Source organism: Argentina anserina, chromosome 4 (genome assembly GCF_933775445.1).
Source record: "Argentina anserina chromosome 4, drPotAnse1.1, whole genome shotgun sequence".
In the NCBI taxonomy this organism is placed as follows: domain Eukaryota; kingdom Viridiplantae; phylum Streptophyta; class Magnoliopsida; order Rosales; family Rosaceae; genus Argentina; species Argentina anserina.
The window spans coordinates 16,634,611-16,657,430 of NC_065875.1; the positions used below are offsets into that span (position 1 = coordinate 16,634,611).

The window sequence follows — 22,820 nt, forward strand, 5'->3', positions numbered from 1 at the left end:
CCATGTCCCGTCCCGTCCCGTGCCCACCCCTAATTTTATGCATTACGATTTGAATAGAGGCATCTAATACGTACGGTTTGAATTTCCCTTATTTTTGCTCTAAGGAATCATAATTTCATCTTTCTAAGCTTCTTAATTTCCTCTGTGCATCTCTTTCTTTTATTTATTCTCTCATGCACTGAGAGAGGTCATTTTTTGTATCTTTTTTTTTCAAACCTTAGTAGTTATATTTAATAGAAACATCCAAACTACTTTATATGTGTTCTTCAAGCGAAACTATAGAGTATAGAGGCATTAGGTTTCCTCAATTGAGCTATTGCTCTTCCACTCTTATACGAGTGCTAATCGAATTGACCCTTGTTGTAAAACAAGAACTAATGATTGAACAATCAATTTTCAATTACCTATAAATGGATTTAAGTTCATTGAGCCAACACCATTTGTCAATCTATATAAAATTTTAATTTTTGGTTTCAGATTGATCTGATGCATAAATGAATTGAGAGAGAGAGATGGTATGGTACAGTTGACAACTAGAAAAGAAGAGAGAGATAGGATCCCTTTCCATCGAGGACCAAGTTGTTAAAGACTTGGTGAGGACTTTCAACCTCCTCCATTAGATCAAATGAACGGTTCTAAATTTAAAGAACATAAAACTCAACACACCTACTCAATTCACCCCTTCTCACCCACCCGACTTCCTCCTTTTCGTCTCCATCTCCTCTGCCATTTCTCAACCTCCTGGGCATGGGCACCATGTTGTAATTTTATAGGTTGGTACTTGGTAGTGGGAGTTGAGACATGGCTTGATGGGTAGTAGCAAAATTATGAGTGTAAACTGGGAGTTTGGAGGAGACAGATTGGGGTAGGGGATTTGATTGTGTTGATTGGAAAATAAATTTTGATTTTCCTTTCCGTAATTGTTAAAGATCTGTTAATAAGAACAACATTCAATACAAGGGGACTATCAGAGCTGATTTATTGATTTAAGCATTTGGAAATCTTGATGTTTATAAGAACTGGGCAAGAATGTTTCTCCATTTGAATGTGGATGTTTGAAGACTTTTCCATATTGATTTGAATCAGAGGGAGTGGGTTTATGAGACTAGGTTGGGTAGGAGGAGGCAGAGGAGAGACCGGCGTGAGATGAGACGTGAGATGAGCCCCGTCCCGTCCCGTCCCGTGCCCACCCCTAATTTTATGCATTACGATTTGAATAGAGGCATCCAATACGTACGGTTTGAATTTCCCTTCTTTTTGCTCTAAGGAATCATAATTTCATCTTTCTAAGCTTCTTAATTTCCTCTGTGCATCTCTTTCTTTTATTTATTCTCTCATGCACTGAGAGAGGTCATTTTTTGTATCTTTTTTTTTCAAACCTTAGTAGTTATATTTAATAGAAACATCCAAACTACTTTATATGTGTTCTTCAAGCGAAACTATAGAGGCATTAGGTTTCCTCAATTGAGCTATTGCTCTTCCACTCTTATACGAGTGCTAATCGAATTGACCCTTGTTGTAAAACAAGAACTAATGATTGAACAATCAATTTTCAATTACCTATAAATGGATTTAAGTTCATTGAGCCAACACCATTTGTCAATCTATATAAAATTTTAATTTTTGGTTTCAGATTGATCTGATGCATAAATGAATTGAGAGAGAGAGATGGTATGGTACAATTGACGACTAGAAAAGAAAAGAGAGATAGGAGCCCTTTCCATCGAGGACCAAGTTGTTAAAGACTTGGTGAGGACTTTCAACCTCCTCCATAAGATCAAATGAACGGTTCTTAATTTAAAGAACATAAAACTCAACACACCTACTCAATTCACCCCTTCTCACCCACTCGACTTCCTCCTTTTCATCTCCATCTCCTCTGCCATTTCTTAACCTCCTGGGCATGGGCACCATGTTGTAATTTTATAAGTTGGTACTTGGTAGTGGGAGTTGAGACATGGCTTGATGGGTAGTAGCAAAATTATGAGTGTAAACTGGGAGTTTGGAGGAGACAGATTGGGGTAGGGGATTTGATTGTGTTGATTGGAAAATAAATTTTGATTTTCCTTTCCGTAATTGTTAAAGATCTGTTAATAAGAACAACATTCAATACAAGGGGACTATCAGAGCTGATTTATTGATTTAAGCATTTGGAAATCTTGATGTTTATAAGATCTGGTCAAGAATGTTTCTCCATTTGAATGTGGATGTTTGAAGACTTTTCCATATTGATTTGAATCAGAGGGAGTGGGTTTATGAGACTAGGTTGGGTAGGAGGAGGCAGAGGAGAGACCGGCGAAGATGAGACGAAGAGGATGTCGGGTGGATGAGAATGGGTGGGTTGATTGAGTGTGTTGTGTTTTGTTTTGTTCTTTTAATTGAGAACCGTTCATTTGATATGATGGAAAGAGGTTGAAAGTCCTCACCAAGTCCTAGCAACATAATCCTGAGTATAAAGGGCTCTGAGAGAGATAGAGATAAGTCTTATTTGAAATTATCAATCCGACAATACGTAAGTTACTGATTACATTCCTAGATCATAAAAATAGGAAACAGTGAAATTGTAGAATTTTGTAAAAAAAAAAACGCTTTGAGACAAAAAAAGTAGGGTTCTCGTCCGTTTCTGGCAGCCGGATTGGGCTTGTCGACACTGTGCGGGTATGAGGAGATGTGTCGGGGTTCTTTGATCACAACCTTTGGTTTTTTTAAGGAGTCTTCGTCAGTGAAGTTGGGGTTGCAAAAGGGAGATGGCGCAGCGGCGGTAGGGTTTTGGCTTAAACATTATGATCTGCCTCGATGGAGGAGATTGACGTTGCAGGTGTGGAGGTTTCTAGGTGGTAGCGAGATCGTGGTGACGCAACGCTTTGAATCCGTGGCGGCGCAGCTCAAATCTGATTGATCCGATCTGATTTGTCTTGGATTCGATCGGGTTGTGTGTTGGCAGGCTAGGGACGATGCCTCTCCATGGAGTGGCTTGGTTATTGCTTCTAGGATGGCGGCATTCCAGCAAATGGTGAGGATCAATGTAATGGGCGGACTGATGGCAGTGGCTGCAGTGTGGTTCAGCGGGGCTTGGCCGACTTCATGTTGTTTTCTGGCACCCTTGAATAAGGTTTCAGTTTGGGCTTTGTTGTTGGGCTCAAATCAAGTATTTTGCTATTGTTTGTTTTATTTTATTTGTGTTTTATTGTTATGTTTAATAAGTTCATACCTCAGTTGTATAGGATTAGTCGAGATTCGTGTCTATAAGTGCACTTTTTGTGCCTTGTCTGTTTTAGGTAGGCGGCGAGTTTTTTATTTTGTCAAATGTCATCGCCACCTAATCTTAGGATGAAGTTGAGTGTCGTCGGATTTATTTTCAAGTCATGTGTCTTTCATTTTAGGGCCTACAATTAAGTGTTTTTATTTCTTTTTTTTTGTTCAATATTGGTGAGAAACATTATATCTTTCCAATTTTTATTGAATATCATACATAGTCAAACTCCAAGCCTTTTAAAATTGTTAATTTCCTTTTTATATCCTCGTTTATTAGAAATTATTAAAAAAAATTTGTGCACCAGTAAGTTCAAAGAGAGATTTTAAATACACACCCTAAATCTCTTAATACACATTCATACTTAATACACCATTTATTTCAATTCTCATTCCAATATTTTTACTAAATACACCACATAAAAAATCTAAAATAAACTGGAATTAAAAAAATCACAAAATACGTCATTATTTAGATATACACGGCTATTTTTTACAGTGATTAGTGTATATATATATATATAAGAGAAAATGTTGAATTGATTGTTTGACGAAGATGAACATTTCTTTGTTAAGAATGTATGAAGATGAAATTTAATGAAGGATGAAAAATCATAACTCGTTTTCATGAATTACCTTGTTTGGGGCTCTAAAAATAGAAATTATCTTTTTTCGGTGAAAATTAAGGAATGAATTGATTATTTGAATCTCCAACTTAATTGTCCATCAAAATATATAATACTTTAAATTTCCCTGTAAATTTTCTTATTTTAATTGTTTCTAAAAATAAATATTTATTTTTTCTAATTTAATTTGTTTTTAATTTTCTGAATTATTACATGTACCTATTTTGAGCATTCAACATACATGCAATATATTATTTGAATTATTGAATGATAGGGGTGTGTATCAAGAGTTTATGAGTGTATTTAAAACTTCTCAAGTTCAAAATCTTGGCTATGTCACTGTTTCTTTTTTGAAAAGAGGGTTTGTGAGGCTACTCTCAAACCTTGATTAATGAAACTGATGAATACAAAGGGAGACATTAAATCTAAATCCCTGATTACAAAGACCTGAAATAATATTAGACATATATACTAACTTGTACTTAACTAGGCATCAACTAATAAAGAGTGCACTAACGACTACTCTATTTGTTTTAAAATAACGGTGACATACTGAAAATATAGCTCGACTACCGTAAAGAATAATGTCTAATAACACAGTTTTCCCACTCCACTTGAAAGAAATAATGCTACCAGAGACAATCGAGTATAAAAGAAATGAAAAAGAAGCTAACATAGACAATCGAACTGAAGACATAAGGGAATAATGCTAAAAGTACCCATCCACTACATCAATTGAATATAAAAGAAAATATAAAAGAAAATTGTTTTTCTTCGTTGAAAAGAAATGAATATAAAAGAAAATAAAGCTTCCAGAGACGATCGAACCGGACTTAAAATACAAGTACCCATCCACTACATCAAACCATCATCTATGCCCTATGTCAAAAAAAGATAGACATAACTCTGACTGGTGCACAAGAACCAGTAGACTCGTGTGTGCCTCCGCCCTGGACAGGAAATCAAATGTACCATTTATATATATATATATATATATATATATATATAATTTCTGAAAAGAAAATATATTGCAAAATGCTTACCGAACATGTCATTAACAATCCCTAATGATACGTGTTCATTTGAACTTCTGACCAAACAATTATACATGAAAGGAAAGAAGACAAAAAGTACCATACGCTTGGTTATAATGTGGCAAAGTTATATTTAATATTACAAGAACTGAGTAGGAGTGGGATGAACCGCAATGGAAGGTAAAACTAATAAACATGATAACTAGTCACCACCAACTGATACCTCCCACTTCCAATAACAAGAGGAAGAGGAAGAGGTGAAAAAATGCCCACTATTACTTCAATCCTGGCTAACCATTTGTGGCCTCGGCTCATTTTATGGTGCTTACACACGCATCAGTCCAGCCTCATACGACACACCGCTGGGCTTGATCCAGTTATCACCCAACAAAAGTTTTCCGGGGGCGAACTCGTCGGCTTCTTCGCGAGTGACCATCTTGAACCAGCTCACCCTCTTGTTTGTAGCTGCACCATTTCCTCTGTTTGAGAACTCACCGAACCAGACTGAGTCATGGTTGGGTTGTCCGGTCCACTCAGCCCAACCCTCGGGGTTGATGACGTCATCGAGCTGGGACTGCATCACGACAGTCCTGGAGAAGATCTGTCCTGGCCTGCCCAAGTATGCTGTTTTGGTGTCCTTATAGTCTTTCTCAGCGCTGATGGTGCTGTTTTGGAAGACAATGGCGGTAGGCTGGCGCTTGTCACTCCTTTCTTGGGAGGTGACCGTGATTTTATCATTTGACTCGGGCTTCCTGACGATCATCTTGCAGTTTTGGAACACGACGGATGCGTCACCGAAGATCATATCGACGGCTCCAGAGATGGTGCAGTCACGATAGAATTGCCTGTAGGTCTGGGTGAAAAGAGTGTTTTGGTAACCGTCTATCTGGCAGTTGTAGAAGATGGACATGTCAGATTGAACACGTAGTGCCACAGCTTGATGGCCTTTGGGTCCGGCTGAGTTCTCAAATCCCATGTCCTTTGCAATGAAGAAGTCACCAATGATAACTGCAAAGATAAAAATTAAAACATATTTCACGTTAAAAAGTTAAAAAACTCTAATATGTCACCATATCAAAAAAAATGTATGCACGTCGCAGGACACTCACCGACGGTTGCCGTTTTGAATGGATGGACACCATCGGCGAAGTTCTTGTTACCAGTGATCTTGGTCTTGGTAGGGCCATCACCGATGAACATGACATTGCTCATCTCCTTGCTAAGCTCCAGATTCTCCTTGTACTCACCCTCCTTAATGTAGATCACGAACGTCTTTTGGTTACCCTTAGGGATATCCTTGAGAGCCTCGTTCACAGTCTTATACTTTCCGCTTCCATCTTGGGCTACCACGACGTCGGGCTTCAGGGAGCTCGAAGTAGCGGTTGCAAGGTCGAGCTTGCGCCCGTCAATCCATGAGGGGACGATCTTAGCATCCTCACCCAAGAGACGACGTTGGGGTTTAATGGCGCCACCTACCATGAGTTTGTTGATTTCAGTGACCATGGCAAGTCCGTTCTTTGTGAGTTCCATTGCTTGCTTCAAGTAGTCCTTCATTTTGTCCCCAGCTGGACCAGGTGTGTTGTTGAACCCATCCAAGCATTTCTGTTCGTAGCTTATGGAAGCACTAAGCCAGGATTGGAGGTCATTGACGTATGCTTTGATCTTGGTTACATCGAATGGGCCCATACCCCCAAACGACCTCTGTATATCATCGATGGAGTACTGAATGAGCTCCTTGCAATTTTGAAGGGCCTGGTTGCCCATGTCATCCTTGGCGAGCTCGTGCAAGGTGGCGGACTTGTCGATCACCTCTTGGAGTTTGTCCTTGGCGATCTTGAAGGCTGCCTTGATGAGCTCTTTCGGGTCTGTGACGTTGCCGGCGTTTTGGGATAGAGTTTGCTGACAAGTTTCCTTGTAGTCTGTTGGTTGGCAGACAGCTTCGATGGCCTTGGATGTAGTGGCTGGTTTCTTATCATCTTCACCTTTCTGGCTTTTGGTAACCCCAACAGCCACAGCAACCACCATGGCCACGAGAATTAACGCCGACACGCCGATGATGGCGACCTTCTTCTTCTTGCCGTGACGGTCATCTCCGCTCATTTTGACAGGCTAAAAGAGTTCCTGTAAAGAGAGTTCTTTTTTCTTCGTTTCTGTTTCTCTTTTATTTCAAGTGAGTTGCTGTGTACAGCTGGGGCTTTTTTTATTCACAGCACAGTAACCCCGCTGCTTGGAATGTTTTTTCAGAGGAAGGAATTTATAGAAGAGGAGATCTCCAAATGACAGTTATTGCGGTTATGAAATTTGAGGTGAGGAAAGGCCAGATTAAATCTAGTGGTGACCGGTGGTTTTCTAATCTGAGATCTTCCAAATTAATAAGCTTGCTTGCTAGCTATTTCTGGAGATTCAGCAATCGTGATTGTTTCCTTAAATTATGCACAAGCGACCAAAATTTGTTAACAAAGGATTGGCTCACGTACTGGCTACTTATTTTCGGTAGGTAATGGATCAATTAACATCAAACAGGTATTCTTTCGCTAAAGCAAATTCATGTACGTACAATATTCATGCATGTATAATTGAGATATTCAATCGTGTGCAACTGCATGTCAAGAATTGAAGAATGCATGCAATATGTGAGTTAACCTGTAATAATTAAGGAGGCTTAATTCATCAAAATTATGTACGCACGTCAAAATCTAACAAAGTCGTACTTTAGTCTTCGAAGTTTGTATATAACAAACAGAGAAACATGTTAGTTTGAACCCGCATCTCAATCTAGGACTTATTATTTAGTCCGCGGATATGAAAGTATGTGAAAGCCCGCAAGTTTAATGGGCTTTTATCCGGTCCGGCCCGCGAGAAAACTCGTCAAAACTCGTCAAAACCCGCTTCCGTGGGTATAGAAACAAACTTAGTTTAGAGATGTAAAACCCGGTCCAGCCCGTCAAAAACCCGTAAGTCCGGCCCGTAAAAACCCGCCAATAAATAATATATTATACATATATCAATTATATGTCTTTTTTTATAATACTTATACATAAACATATTATATATGTTAATAATACTAGATTTAAAATTTTATATATTTTTATACTATAACTTTATACTAGATTTAAAATAAAATTGTAGTATTATGAAGTAACTATATGAAGTAAACTTCTCGTGATTAATCGACACTAGCTGATGTTATCCGTATTAATATTTAGGGATCCTTTTAAAACTTCATCTAATTCAGACCTCCTATGACCGTCAGAATTTCATATAAACAAAAACACCACTAATATGCCCTAAGTGAATACCCATTACCAAGATGCAAACGTCAAAAGCCGTTTGCATATCTGAAATCATCTAATTTTTGTCACTGATCGTGCGCGGTCGCATGGTGGAAACTCATTTGGCAAAGCCCCGGTCAATATGGTTTTAATATGTTAAAATTCCTCTTTTTTGTTGACCGTAGGTACGGCCGGTCAAACTATGTCCAAAACGGATGAAATTTTTACGAGGTCCCTAAATATATATACCAATCATATATGTTGGTGTCGATCAACTGTATTTAGAACCGGAGTTGTCGATCGTCGAAGTGTCCACTAATGTATCATAACCTTTATACTAGGTTTAAAATAAAACTATCGCATTATGAAGTGACTATATGAAGAAAATTTCTCGAGATTAATTGACACTAGCCGATATGATCGATACTTATATTTAGTGACCTTGTAAAAATTTCATCCAATTCGGACCTCGTTTAACCGTCGGAATTTACGGTAAACCGAAAATACCACTAAGATGCCCTAAGGAATGACCTATTACAAAGATATGAACGCTGAAAGCCATTTGCATATCTGAAATCACCTAATTTTTGTTACCTATCGTGCGCAGTCGCACTGAGGAAACTTATTTGGCAAAACCCCGGCAATGGGGTTGTAATATGCCAAAATGTCTCTTTTTGGGTTAACCGTAAGTACGAATGGTCAAACCATGTCCAAAACAAACGAAATTTTTACGGAGTCCCTAAATATATATACCGATCACATCTGCTAGTATTGATTGAGCATATTTCAAACTAGAGTTGTCGATCGCCTAAGTGTCTACTAATATCATAACCTTTATATTAGGTTTAGAATAAAACTATCGCATTGTGAAGCGACTATATGAAGGAAACTTCTCGAGATCAATCGACATCATCCGTTGTGATCGGTATATATATTTAGTAACCACTTTAAAATTTCATCAAATTTGCACCTCGTTTAACTGTCGGAATTTCCGGTAAACCAAAAATACCACTAATGTGCCCTAAGGGAGGACCTACTATCAAGACGCGAATGACGAAAGTTGTTTAGATATTTAAAATCACCTAATTTTTGTCACCGATCGTGCGTGGTCGCAACGAGGAAACATATTTGGCAAAGCCCCGGTCAATGAGGTTTTATTAAGTCAAAACACCTATTTTTTATTTACCGTAGGTACAGACGAACAATCCAAATGCAAAACAGACGAAATTTTTACAGGGTCTCTAAATATATATATCGATCAGATCTACTGGTGTTGATCGACAATATTTCGAAACTAGAATTTATTTGTGATTTTTTTAGAATGTTTTCTAATAATTCTTTTATTATTCCAAACCTCTGAATAAAAGTATTATGTTTTTTTTCTAATACAAGTCAGCAAGGCCCGGCCCGTAAAATCCCGCAAGGCCTGACCCACAAACACCCGCAAGGCCCGCTTTAGGTGGGCGAGCTTGGATCTTCATATTTGTGAAAATACCCGGCCCGACCCGTCACTTATTTAAATGTACTAAGGCCCAACCCGGCCCGTTGACGAGCCATATCTCAATCAGTCAATCTATCAAGCATATGACACAATCTACCAGAATAATCGACTTAGGCGAAGAAATTAATTTGTCGGATAAGAGCTCCTGCGGTCGCCTAAGTACTTAACCGACGAAAAAATCGTCGTCTAAGAGTTGTCGGCTCAGGTCCGTACCCTAAAACATTGGGTGACAAAATTTTCCTAATTTTGTCGTCTAAGTGATAATCACCCAACAAAACCATTTGTGTTCGCTTAGATATCAGAAGACGATAGTTCCCACTTAGACGACAAAATAATTTGTCACTTATGTGTGTATTATTGAAACAAATAATTTCTCAATTAATTAAAAAGTTATTATTCATGACAATTAAAATTAGGGGTTCTTATAAAAAAGTCATTTTTCATGCATGAAATTATAAAAATATCAAATAAGTTTTGAAAATTAGAAAAAAGTCATTTTTAAAACAGCTTAAAACGTAGCCCCAAATTTATCAGAAAAATTACGGACAATGCCACTCAAATTATAACTGCGAAACGCTATCTATTCTATTTTCTCTCAAAAACTCAAACTCAGATCTCTCTTCAAAACTCATTCAATTTCTTCAACGATTCTCTCCTCCTGAAGACGATTACAACGGTGATGACGACGACGACGTTGACGTTGACGATGACGACGGAGAAAACGTTGAAGACGATGATGACGACGACGACGTTGACGATGACGACGGAGAAAATGTTGAAGACGACGACGACGACGAAGTTACTAGGAATCCGAATTCGACGCGCCGACGCAATCGTTCTCAACGGAAAAAAAGAAAGCCAACACTGCTGAGCAATCAATGCTAGAGATGAATTGTCAATGATCATCAATAAATGCTCAAACCATGCCAAATCAACACCAAATCAAGTAAATCGACGGGAAAGTCAGTAATTTCCCTTTGTGTCGATCTAAATCTCAGAAATCTTAAGGAAAGATTACTACAAAATTTGCGGAGACCCGGAAGCTAGCTCCACAAATTCTCTAAATCAAAGTGCATACTTCAAGCTGCATTTTCGGCACGTGACGACGACATGTCTGCAACACGACTTGAAGTGGAGGCATTTATAGACACAAGAAATTTAATGAAGTAAATCATTTTCATTAAATGATTAAATCGACCAAGAACCCGATAAAATTGCACACGTGGCCCAAAATTTAACAAAGTCAGTACGAATCCGAATAAAGTTCGCGTCAGCACATAAATGGATGATCGTAATCGAAGCTACGTGATTCCGACTTTAATTGGAAATTGAATGTTATTGACGATCGAAATGGTAATCGGACATTTGATTAAATTAATAAATTTCTTTACGGTTATAATTAAATCAATTATTTGAATCTATTTAATTTAGTTATTCTCATAACTAATTTTAAATTAATCAGAAAATACATATTGATTTAATTGTACAACTAAAGAAGTATTATTATTTTAGTATCATTAAAATATTCTATAGGATAGAAAGTCTTGACACTATAAATACCCATTCCAACATAAAGAGAGGGGAGATTTTTTCACATTGGAGAAGAAGAGAGCAATATCACTCTCGAGAAATCTCGAAGTCTCCCAAGTCCACGAAGAATCATTAAGCTACCAAATCGCTCGTTCTTTATCAAATCCAAACTCAAGTCCATGAAGAATCATCAAGCTACCATATCGCTCGTCTTCATCAAATCCAAATCCAAACCCAAATCAAACTCAAATTCTCAGGATCAAGTGCATGTCACCCTTGAGCCAAATCACATACGGAGATAGAATCAGAGGAGTTCACAAATATTGTAACCCCACGTTTGATTATCAATAAATTACATTTTATTTGTACACGTGTCTTTGTGGTCTAACATTCTTGCCAATACATTATCCTCGTTTTGTTCCGGGCTGTAATCTCTAATAAAAAATATAGCTCCGTGAGCAAAAGCCCCTGTCTGCATTCTTGTTTGTTTTTTAGATTCTCGTTCTACAACAACATCCCTAGAAAGTTCTTTGTCGTACCAAGCTTTATGATACGACACATCCAATCCATAATCAGTCTTCAACTCCTTGGATATATCAACAACTGACTTATTAGGATCGGCACGAAGCTTGTTAAGCATAAGTGATTTTATTATCTTTGATCCCATCATGCTACTCTTCTGAAGACGTACAACACCACGGCACTTGTGCTCGTTGACCAACTTCGTAATACAAAAAAAATTGTTGTGCCTGCATAAATATAAAGAAAATATTGATAGTGTGACAGTAGGTGTGAAAAAAGTGTGACAAGTGGTGTGAAAGCAGGTTTGACAGTATGTGTGACAGGAGGTGTGACAGCGGTTGTGACAGGCGGTGTGACAGGCTGAGTGACAGGCTGAGTGACAGGCGGTGTGACAGAAGGTGTGTCGGATAGTGTGAATACTGGAGTAACATAAAAGTGAGACAACATATGTGACATGAGGTGTGATAAGTAGTTTGACAATAAGTGATACAAAATGTATGACATGGGGTGTGACAATGTGATAGGTAGTGTGACTATCACACTGAATTAAAATGCACAAATAGTAATAAAAATCAGCAACAGTAGTACCTGCACAAGGATGCATTAACAAGCCAGTCACAACCATTTGACGACTTCTTGCTACAACAAGCTATAACAGTTTGCTTATTGTTCCTCACCCAATCAATTTCAAACCCCAACTCAACCGCATACATGCGAAGTTTTAATCGAAAATCATCCACCCTACCCTAAAAAATTTGATCAACATAACGAATAAGTGTACCCCATTCTTGAGTCTGATATGTCTTCGGATCCTCCCGCTTATAGCAACCCAAAAACTGGTTCTCTTCGAAGAAAACACTACTATCGTCACTAATATTATCACTTACGATACTTTCTGACCCGGAAACACCCATATCAACAGAAAGAATATCAATATCTACAAAATCTGAGGCATGACGTGGCATCATTCGAAACATCATCTTCATATCAATATCATTTTCCAACTGATATTCAATAATATCAGGATGTACTCTAAAATACAGCTTCAAGTTGATTCTATTGAGATTTGGAAATCTACCTCTCACTCGCTCACAAATATTGAAAAAGCTGCAGTTATCTGAAAATGAAATCGCTGCTCCTTTGCCACAATATGAAAGCTTTCCTGTATAAACAGACTGCATTGTGACCTGCAAAAAAAGTAAAACAAGTAATGTGACAAGAAGTGTGAGATCAGGTGTGACAGGTGGTGTGACAGGATGTGTGACAAGACGTGTGACAGACGGTGTAACAGTAGGTGTGACAGGGTGTGACAAACAGACATACAATGGAAATGCACAATTTAAAATCACAAAAACCTCGTGATATAACTCAAAAAATATTGAATATGAAAGTCATAGATCAACCTAAACCAGTACATTAAAGCATTCATGAAGAAAAGATCAGCAAAAACCAAAACGAGTAATAACAACAGCAAAAACTAAATCAATTTGCAAGCAAGAAAAATCATAACCAAAATCCAGTAGCAAGCTCAAATTGGAATTGAAATACAAAAACAAGATGCATGATCATAACGCGAAAATGAAACGAAGGAAGCACAACTAACAACATGAATAAGAATTGAATTGAAACAAATTAGTTCTCTAAAAATCAAATTGAATTGCGCCAAAACTAACCTGAATTGACGGCGGCGGCGACGGCGAAGCTTGCAGGAGAGCAACCGAACTTGGAGGAAGCTAGAACATATCAAAATGAAAGAGAGTGACGACGGTGAGAGCGAAACTTGCAGGAGCGTAACCGAACTTTGAGGAAGCTAGAACTGTCAAAATGAACGAGTGAAACGACGGTGGCGATGACGACGACAGTGGGGAGGCTAAGCTGGTACAGTCAGCAGACGAAAGGATCAAAGGTGTGGGAGGTTTTTTGAATTCAGAATAGGAAGCTTCAGTGTTTTTCGTCAAATTCGGTTACACTGATAGTTAGAGAGAGAATGGTACAACAGTCATAAAAATATGAAAAAACTGACTATTTTATAATTTCTCTAAATTTTGTTAATTATTTTATAATTTTAATATAAAATAGTTGACCCTTTTATAATTAGGATATTAGTGGTGATGTTTTTCTAATTGATAATGAGAGATGTCATTTTTTTTCTTATTTCCCCTTAAAATTAACTAAATCTATTAATTATTTACTCTTTTTTATTAGGTCATAATATTTTAATTTTATTTTTTATTAATTAAATGTATTTACGTTCAATCTCAAAACACACCGCTGATCATCGCCACTGTTGTCACCGCTGATCTTCGCCGCCGATGTCACCCAGACTAGAACCACCCAAACCCACCGATCTCAATCCAATTACCACCGAACCCACCACCGTTACCCAAAACCGACCTCAATCTAAATACCACCAAACCCGCCGCCGTCACCCAAATCAAAACCACTCACACCCACGATCTCAATCCAAATACCATGGCCACGTACCAAACCCGTCGTCTTCAATCAGAAAAACACTAGATGATACAAAGGTAGAACCACTCCGTTTCTTTACCTAAGAGAGGCCGATTTGAGTAGTATGTTGCATGCCCAATCCAAACTTTAAAGTCCATGGCCTCCCTTCGTTGTCTTTCATGCACAGAAGCATATCACCTCCACAAAGTGAGAGGTGGTGAATTGGTGATGGTTAGGGAGCGGTCTTGGCTGAAGAAGTGGTGGTGCTGGGGGAAGAGAGTCGAAAAGATTCAAGAACACATTGATAGATCTGGAATTCTGGGCAGAGAGCATTTAAATATGTGACTTGGGATAGAAGTGATATGGGTAATATTGGTCGTTAGATCTGAGAGTGATGGAGAGATGGACAGCGTACACATGAATCCGTGACATATCTTATAAGGGTAAATTCCTCATATGGTACCTGATGTTTGGCTACTTGGACAATTTGGTACTTGATGTATGAAAACGGACAATTTGGTACCTAAAGTTTCAAATTTAGGCCATTTTGGTACTTATGTCAATTTTGACCATATTTTCAGGGTTATTTTCGTCATCTTATCTCTACCTTACTTCATTTTTTCATAATACCTTCAAATTACCTCTAAATTATCACTAAAATTTTGATAACTCATCCACTTAGGCTGTGTTTGGTAATGCTTTTCACATCAGTGATTATAAGTGAAGCTGCAATCTTGTGTTTGGTAACTCAACTTATCATCTCCGGCCTGAAGAAGCCATGGCTTTTTCCATCAAAAAGGAGAAGTAGGTTCTCTCTTCCTTCTAAAAGCCAGAAGCTCGATCATTACTGTAGCGGAGGTTACTGTAGTTTAATGAAACTTTTCGTAATCTCGATGGGTACCCTCATCTCCTTCAACAAATTACGTTGAATTGCCACAGAAACCCTTCAAGTTTCTCTCACCCAAGCGCCGCTCTCACTTGTTCGTCAATCCATCCATCTCTCTTTCTCACTGAACATCTCAGCCCCCTCCCTTTTGTTCATCAAGCAATATCGATCTAACATCAAGGATCCAAGAATCAGCAACTAAGCAACATATATTTGAATCTGGGTAAGTTTATTAACAATTTCAGTTTCAGATTTCTCTAATTTTGTTGTTAATATGGTTTCAAATATATTTTGGGTGGCTCCAATTTGGTTTATGATTCGTTTCAGATCATGGTTCAAATCTCAGACCTGGTTGTGTTTGATTAATCTGAAACCCGAGCAGGTCATCTTTTACTTGTCCCTCTAAAGTCAGTCAGAGACACCCCAAGCCTCTTCTTCTTGAAGGTTAGTTTCCGGTTTATCCAATTTCGATTTCTCTGCTTGATTTTTGTGGTCTGTGGCGATGCTCATCGTTTCGATGATGGTCAAATTAGGATCTGAGCTTCGTGTTTTGCATGTGATTGAATTGATTTTATATTTCTAGATTTGATTGGGTGTTTGACCTTCTGCAGTTTCTGGGTTTGCATTTATGACTGAATTTGTTTATGTTAATGTTATGGATTATGTCGAAAATTGCATGGCTGATTCTGATTTTCTGTGTTGATGATTTGCCACCGTCAGAAGTGATAAATGGTGTCAAGGAACGACTGTTTTATACTAATAGCTTTGAAATGATGTTCCTGTTTGTTTGTACTCTACAATGAAATAATGAATTCACGTACATAGTAGGAATTAGAAGAATAAGTTTCAATTATACTAAAACACCAATGTGGTCTGCTTAAAAAGAAACTAAATATGGACTTTACAAGATTTCAGGAAGGGACTATGAATTGAAAGACAGTAAGCTAGAACAATATAACCACACTCGCAGTTGTTCTAGCAACTAGAGCCTCTTTAAATCATCCCTTTGCTATGTTAATATCATTTTGACTACCACCCTCACTTAATTAACACACTACATACTTGTAATCAGAAGTCTTAGAATTGCTTTCTAGTGACAAATCATGTTACAAATGCAAGGGAGGAAATCTATTATGCACCAGAGTCTAGGACTAAATATGTAAAGTGGTTCAGTGAAGAATTGGTTTCAGCAAACCATAACAAAAACACTGCACATGTATGTTTTAGCAAGACAAAAGTCACAAAACGTTATTCCTAAATCGTGTACTTCAATAAAACTCACAGAATTGGTATCACGACCACGCATAAAAGCTCTGTCTTCATTTCCTTGACCTGAACCCGGAGTCATATACACAACCCTAAGCATGCACTCATCTATTGTCCTTCCATTATCCTTGGTGAACTGGATGGAACATTAAACAGTGCACAGTGTCATTAGTAGTTCAGGTAGAGCACGGTAATAAGATATGACGCTAGTATTCGACTTAAGCTCCTTATAGTGTCTTGTGGAAGTTCATCAACATTAGAATTTGGAGGCACTATCGTACTCTGTAGAATAAATTTATCTTTGCACTGCATGTCTGGAGGATATTCTCGTTGGGCTTGGAGGGTGACTGCCAAACCCAGCAGTTAGTGGAATACAGTAACTATAAAACTTTAAGAGAGAATAGAAAGGAGAACATAACAAGCACTTGTGGCACTTTGTGGATAGAGAGCAAGAATCTATTTACATTCTTACATTAGGTACAACTCTTAGACCCTATAGTTGTTATTACAGTTACAGCTGAAGCAATGAAGTTGATCATCGGTCAGTGTACTTTTAAGATACTTATATGCCCTCAGAAGTTTAGTGAGTTTTCCAGTTGGTGTATTCCTAAGATGCCTCTGTATCTTATTGGCTAAACCAGTAGGGAGATCATTTGTTTTGAAGTGTATTCCAAGGATACCTTCATATTTGTTAGAATTTCTTACTTTCAATGTGAAGTTAATAACTGTTAAAAGCAAAAAATGAAAACTGTAAAACTGTATTCAGTAGCATCTCTGATGACACATGAGTTTCAAGCCTGTATAACACCAAAACAGGTTTAACCTAGGGAGGAAAAAGTAGAAATTATCAAAAACAGGTTTAACAAAACATACTTCTTTCGACCAAAACAAAGTATCATTCACCAAAAGAACTCGTACCTTGAAAGCGACATGGTTTTATGTGTTGTTGATGACTTTAAGGTCACAAAAGCTTTGTTTTTCCAGCTCAACTGATCAACAAATAGGAAATCATCTTTATGGTAACATGTATAGCATGAGAAATAAGTGTGTATCAGTTACCAACTTACCTTTTAACTCAAATACAATAGTAGATTAAACACCAACTTTCATGAGTGAAGTTGAGTAATATTTTGGTTTATATGCTAGGAGTTCATTTATCTAGTGTATGGTTCAAGTAAAGTTGAGTACTTGATTGTGTGTTTTCGTTACTTATATGTGCTAGATGGCAAATTCCAAAGAACAAGCGTGTTGGAATGAGTCCTTAGTAGAAGTTTTTGTTGACATATGTATCAAGGAAGTGCATAGAAATTCGAAGCCATAATCTCATTTTACTTCAGAATGATGAGATACTATAATCACTTCATTTGTTGAACAAACAGGAAAAGATTATATCAAAAAACAGCTAAAAAATAAGTGGGATGCCCTAAAAGGTGAGTGGAGACTATGGAAAGATCTGAAGAATAAATATACCGGTCTTGGGTGGGATCCCAAGCTCAACACTGTTGTTGCGACCGAAGAGCGCTGGAGTCAAATAATTGGGGTATGTGAATTTGTATTTTTATATTGATAATTTATGTCTAATGGACTGTTTTGTCAAACATCTTATGATAAATGTAATTTTTTTATGCTATAAACCAAGGAATTTGCAAGGTTCAAGAAAAAAGGAATATCACCCGAGTTTGAAACTAAATTGGATATATTGTTTTCCGATATTACAGCTACTGGAAAGCATGCATGGGCACCATCTTCTTCAATCCCTATCCCTAATAGTCTGGAGGAAGGTGACAATGTTAACTACGTTGAAGGTAGTGGTGACTCTGATGAGAGAGATGTATCTAATTACACTCGGTCCTCTAAGAGGAAAAGAAGTGAGAGAGCTTTGAAAGATAAAGAAAAAGTACCAAAAAAGGTTGGAGGTGTTGCACAGTTGGCTAAAGAAATTGGCAGAATGTGTTCTGCAATTGAAAGTAGAAGTACAACATCTTCAATAGTCAATAATGCGCGCACTAGTATTACTGAAGTGATGAAGGATGTCACCTCATTGCCTGGAGCTGAGCAGGGAACCAGATTGTGGTTCTTTGCCACTCGATTGTTTTTAAGTGCAGAGAAGAGAGATGTACTGCACTATGGAAGATCCTAACATGAAGTTAGGGTGGTTGTAATTTGAGATGAATGAAAAATAGGCTTAGGTTATTCATGAATTATTTTTAATTTCGTGTTTTTATATCCTACCCTAAGTTTTAGCCAAGACTATGAGACCATTTTTTATCTTTCCTTTTTTCACATGTCATACTCTTTCTATATTCTTAGATTTGAAGTTATATGAAGAATATGTGTCTCTATTATATTGTTGGTTGTGCCTTTATATGATTTACATTTTTAGCCATTGAAATCTGCAGGTCTAAATTATGAACAATCCAGGTGATGATGGTGAAGTTGAGGAGGAGATATTCATGCGAGCTGTCCAACTTAATACTCTGCTGATTCAACATTATTACGATAAGTATATCCATAAAAATCCTTGCATGACATCTTCTCAAACGGGTTATAAGTGGATAATGGAAGTTTTAGGAGGCAATGAAATTCGGTGTTGTAGTGCATTTAGAATGCAGAACCCCGTATTTTATCGCTTATGCACTGATTTGGAAATTATAAACAAGGAGTTGTTAGGTTCAAATAGAACTAGTCATATGGAGATCGTGGCAATATTATTGTATTTGTTAGGACAAGGATGTGGACTTAGGTCCGTAGGAGAACGATTTCAGCATTCCAATGAAACCGTTTGTAGATATATTGAAAAAGCCTTAGATCTTGTGTGTGAGCTAAGTAATAAAATAATTAAACCGGACGATCCTAATTTCATTGGCGTTGCACCAGAGATAATGAGGGATAGAAGATACATGCCGCATTTTAAGGTATTTTTCATGTTTACTCGATTGTTTTTTAGTATATAGTTATTTATGGTGTGACAAATAACAATATTATTCACAAGATTGTATTGGGGCTATTGATGGAGTGCATATTCCCGCTTCAATAAGTGATGAAGAAAAAGCATCATTCATTAATAGAAAAGGAATACCAACACAAAATGTCATGGCGGTATATAATTTCGATATGCAATTTATCTTTGTATGTGCTGGTTGGGATGGGTCTGCTCATGATACAAGAGTGATGCAATCGGTTCTTCGAAATCCTGAAATTAATTTTCCTCATCCTCCACCAGGTAATATATTAAATTTAGTTAATCTTTGTTGGATATTCATGGTTAAAATGTAATTTTAATAAATTTTATTATATAATAATTTTGTAGGTAAATATTATGTTGTGGATTTGGGATACCCTACGATGTGTGGATATTTGAGACCTTATAAAGGACCAAGACAACACTTCCAACAATATCGTAGGCAAGAACCAAGAAATAAAAGAGAATTATTTAACAAAACACTCTTCATTTAGAAGTGTTATAGAACGCACATTTAGAGTTTGAAAAAAAAAGTGGAAGATTCTAAAAGACATGTAAGGATATTCATTCGAGAAGCAAGTCAAAATTGTCATTGCTACTATGACACTTCATAATTATATTAGAAGATATGCGCATCGTGATAGACATTTTGTTCGAGGTGAAGAAAGTGAAAATGGTGAAGGAGCTATGGAAGAAGAAGATGATGATGTAGAAGAACAAAACTATCATGGTGCACAAGAAATGGAGACATTAAGAAACAACATTGTTCAGAGTTTGATGGTTGCACGTTTAGAATGAAAATATTTACATTTATGGTTACATCTATCCAATATTAATCATATGAAATACTTTTTTTTAAATCAATTTGAAATTATCTTAAATGTCCAAATTAGTCATTTGGCATTTAAAAGCATAAGCTAGCTTGAGTTTACCATACGTTCTGCCACTACTTCTGCCACTAAAAGTCACTTATAAAAGCCAGTTTACCAAACACTCAGCTACTTTACTTATCAGCTACTTATTTTCAGAAATAAGTATAAGTCAACTTATCTAATAAGCCCAGCTGCACCAAACACAGCCTTAGTATCTGTGATGATTTACTTATATAATTTTTCATAATATAGCTATCAATCTAAATTAATTTTAATTATAAGTAATTTAAAAAATATATTTTAAAAAACAATTACAATTTCATAAAGACAATTTATTTCCTTTACACAAAATAATTAGGACAATAAATATATTACGAAAAAAAAATTTGATATATGTGAAGTAGATGCTAAGTGGAGTAGATATATCAATTTAATTATCTCCAAAGAGGCCACAATTATAGGAAAAAATGAAGAAAATGTGAATTTAATGAGTTTAGGTCTAGAATGACGAAAATAACCCTAAAAATATGATCAAAATTGATAAAGGTACCAAAATGGCTTACAAATGTGAACTTTAGGTACCAAATTGTCCGTTTTCATACATCAGGTACCCAACTGTCCAAATAATCATACTTTAAGTACTATTGGAGGAATTAACCCTATCTTGTAATTAGAGGATCATTTCCACTGATTCGTGTCAATTCCCCTTTCTTAGCTAGTGAGGTGATTCTTATATTTTAAAATTAAGTACGTGTGTTGTGGGTCAAAGTTGTGGGATTTGAGGATTAAGTGAAAATTTAATGGAAATTATGAAATGCAATAATGCAAGGATCATAATTAATTTGATGTTTATTTTCTTATATTAAATTAGTTTTTATTGATAAATTATATGAGAAATTTTTATATGTTACTGTAGTACCACGTGGTAATGCCTAGTGATACTCTTTACCTATTATATTTCGACATGTGGATTTATTACACCGATATTATAATCTAACATATTTTTATTATTTGTGAAATGACCTTCCTGGGTATTGATGATTTATGGTTTAGGGTTTAGAGTATATGGTTTAAGGTTTAAGGTTTAGGGTTTAGGGTATAAGGTTTAGGGTTTAGGGTCTAAGAAAGAAACATAAAATAGTGTTTAACAAAATAGCTAAAATATAATTTTTCTGATTAAATCTTGCATGTCAAATTGTGGTTAGAAGGGTAGACCACTAAGTATTTCCATGTGGTGCTACGGTAGTACAAAATAATTTCTCAAATTAGATGTTACTTCGAACTTTCTTAAAAGTTGGTCTTAATCATCTATCCTTAACGAAATGAATCTCTTAAACATCGATCCATAAATAAATCTTAGGATTCAAAATTACTATAATTAATATATTCAAGCGCCTAATACAGATCATATATATACATCCAATTAATAATATGAATCCTAATTATCAATGTTATCTTTGATTCCTTATTGGTCGATGCATATAGAGAAATTAGCAAAGAACTTTCCAATGTTTTCTTATTTGATTGATACATATTTTAGATTTTTGTCAATATATATGCTAAGTTGATGTAACATATATATTGTTTCTATGTTTGGTTGTAATTATATATATGAACCCTAAATGGAATGAAATAGAATTAACTTTCTCAATATCGATCCATAATTAGCTAGTTTTAGCTTTCGGAGTTAAAATATTATACTATAATTAGTCTTTATAATATTGACTTAAGTGACTTTAATGGAATGAAATACTATTAATCTTAATTACACTATTAGTTAATGCACTACGTAAATTAATAATCACCTTCCAAATTCAATGGTATGAAATATTGCACTACATCAAGGATTTTACATATTCTAGTCTTATATTCATGCAAAAAAGTTTTAAAATCATAGTTTTTAAAACTATAAAAGCTTTTAAATAATACTATGATTATTCAATTTATTTTTTGTTCTTTTTCATTTGTCTCCTAAGCTAAATGTTTCGTAGTCCAAGTGGCTACTTAGACCACATAATTTTATGATGGGGATCTAAATAAAAATTATTAGAATTTTCTTTTCTGAAAAAAAAAGTATAATTTTTCTCATTAGAAAGAAAACATAAATTAATTTGTAGTATATATCTAACCAAAGTACCCAACTCATTTTTATGAAATACTAAAACACAACAGAGGAAAAAGTAAAAAGTGTTAGAACCAAATTATAGTTTACTATACATTAGGTTTTATAGTAGGGTTTTTTGCATTCAAGAGATTGATATAATCCACTCTTGCCAGCTAGAGAAGTTCTTATGTAAACTAGAAATTAAAGAAAAAGCAAATATGCAATTCTTAACCAATGATTTAAAAGTAAACTTACATATGATATGCTGATTATTTGTTTAGTGATTGATTTTGATTTTGAAATTATTTGTTGACTGGAAACAAATGAAAGCAGTGGTGTAAACTAACATAGACTAAACCAGTTGTTGTTGCCAAATGGATGAAAGTTAGGGCATTGGGTTTTCACTTTCTGAGTTATTTGCAAGCATTGAAGTAATGAGTGATGAAAAACTAGTTTGACATTACCCTCTTATAATCTTAATTGGATTAGTACAGTTACTTTATATTTTATTAAATCTATTATAAGATTATTATACGTTTTTA

The 22,820-nt window shown here is 36.1% G+C and overlaps 2 protein-coding genes across 2 annotated transcripts; one reads left to right on the forward strand and one right to left on the reverse strand.

Moving 5' to 3' along the window:
- Window positions 1-5,237: 5,237 nt before the first annotated feature.
- On the reverse strand, window positions 5,238-7,068 carry LOC126791873 (probable pectinesterase/pectinesterase inhibitor 21). Its single transcript, XM_050518369.1, has 2 exons — window positions 6,022-7,068; window positions 5,238-5,920 (listed from the first exon to the last, which is right to left on the reverse strand). The coding sequence occupies exons 1-2, from the start codon at window positions 7,010-7,012 to the stop codon at window positions 5,238-5,240; spliced, it is 1,674 nt and encodes a 557-aa protein (XP_050374326.1). The 5' UTR covers window positions 7,013-7,068.
- Window positions 7,069-17,562: 10,494 nt separating this feature from the next.
- Window positions 17,563-18,480, forward strand: LOC126792275 (L10-interacting MYB domain-containing protein-like). The gene is made up of 3 exons (XM_050518735.1): window positions 17,563-17,637; window positions 17,743-17,880; window positions 17,980-18,480. The coding sequence occupies exons 1-3, from the start codon at window positions 17,563-17,565 to the stop codon at window positions 18,478-18,480; spliced, it is 714 nt and encodes a 237-aa protein (XP_050374692.1).
- Window positions 18,481-22,820: the final 4,340 nt, after the last annotated feature.

Bases quoted from the DNA above. Each gene is read 5' to 3' on its own strand.
- LOC126792275 (XM_050518735.1), top strand. From the start codon at position 17,563: ATGGCAAATTCCAAAGAACAAGCGTGTTGGAATGAGTCCTTAGTAGAA. The intron at 17,638-17,742 runs GTGCATAGAAAT...ATCAAAAAACAG, and splicing joins TTGACATATGTATCAAGGAA to CTAAAAAATAAGTGGGATGC. The intron at 17,881-17,979 runs GTATGTGAATTT...CTATAAACCAAG, and splicing joins GCTGGAGTCAAATAATTGGG to GAATTTGCAAGGTTCAAGAA.
- LOC126791873 (XM_050518369.1), bottom strand. From the start codon at position 7,012: ATGAGCGGAGATGACCGTCACGGCAAGAAGAAGAAGGTCGCCATCATC. The intron at 5,921-6,021 runs GTGAGTGTCCTG...TTATCTTTGCAG, and splicing joins ATTCAAAACGGCAACCGTCG to TTATCATTGGTGACTTCTTC.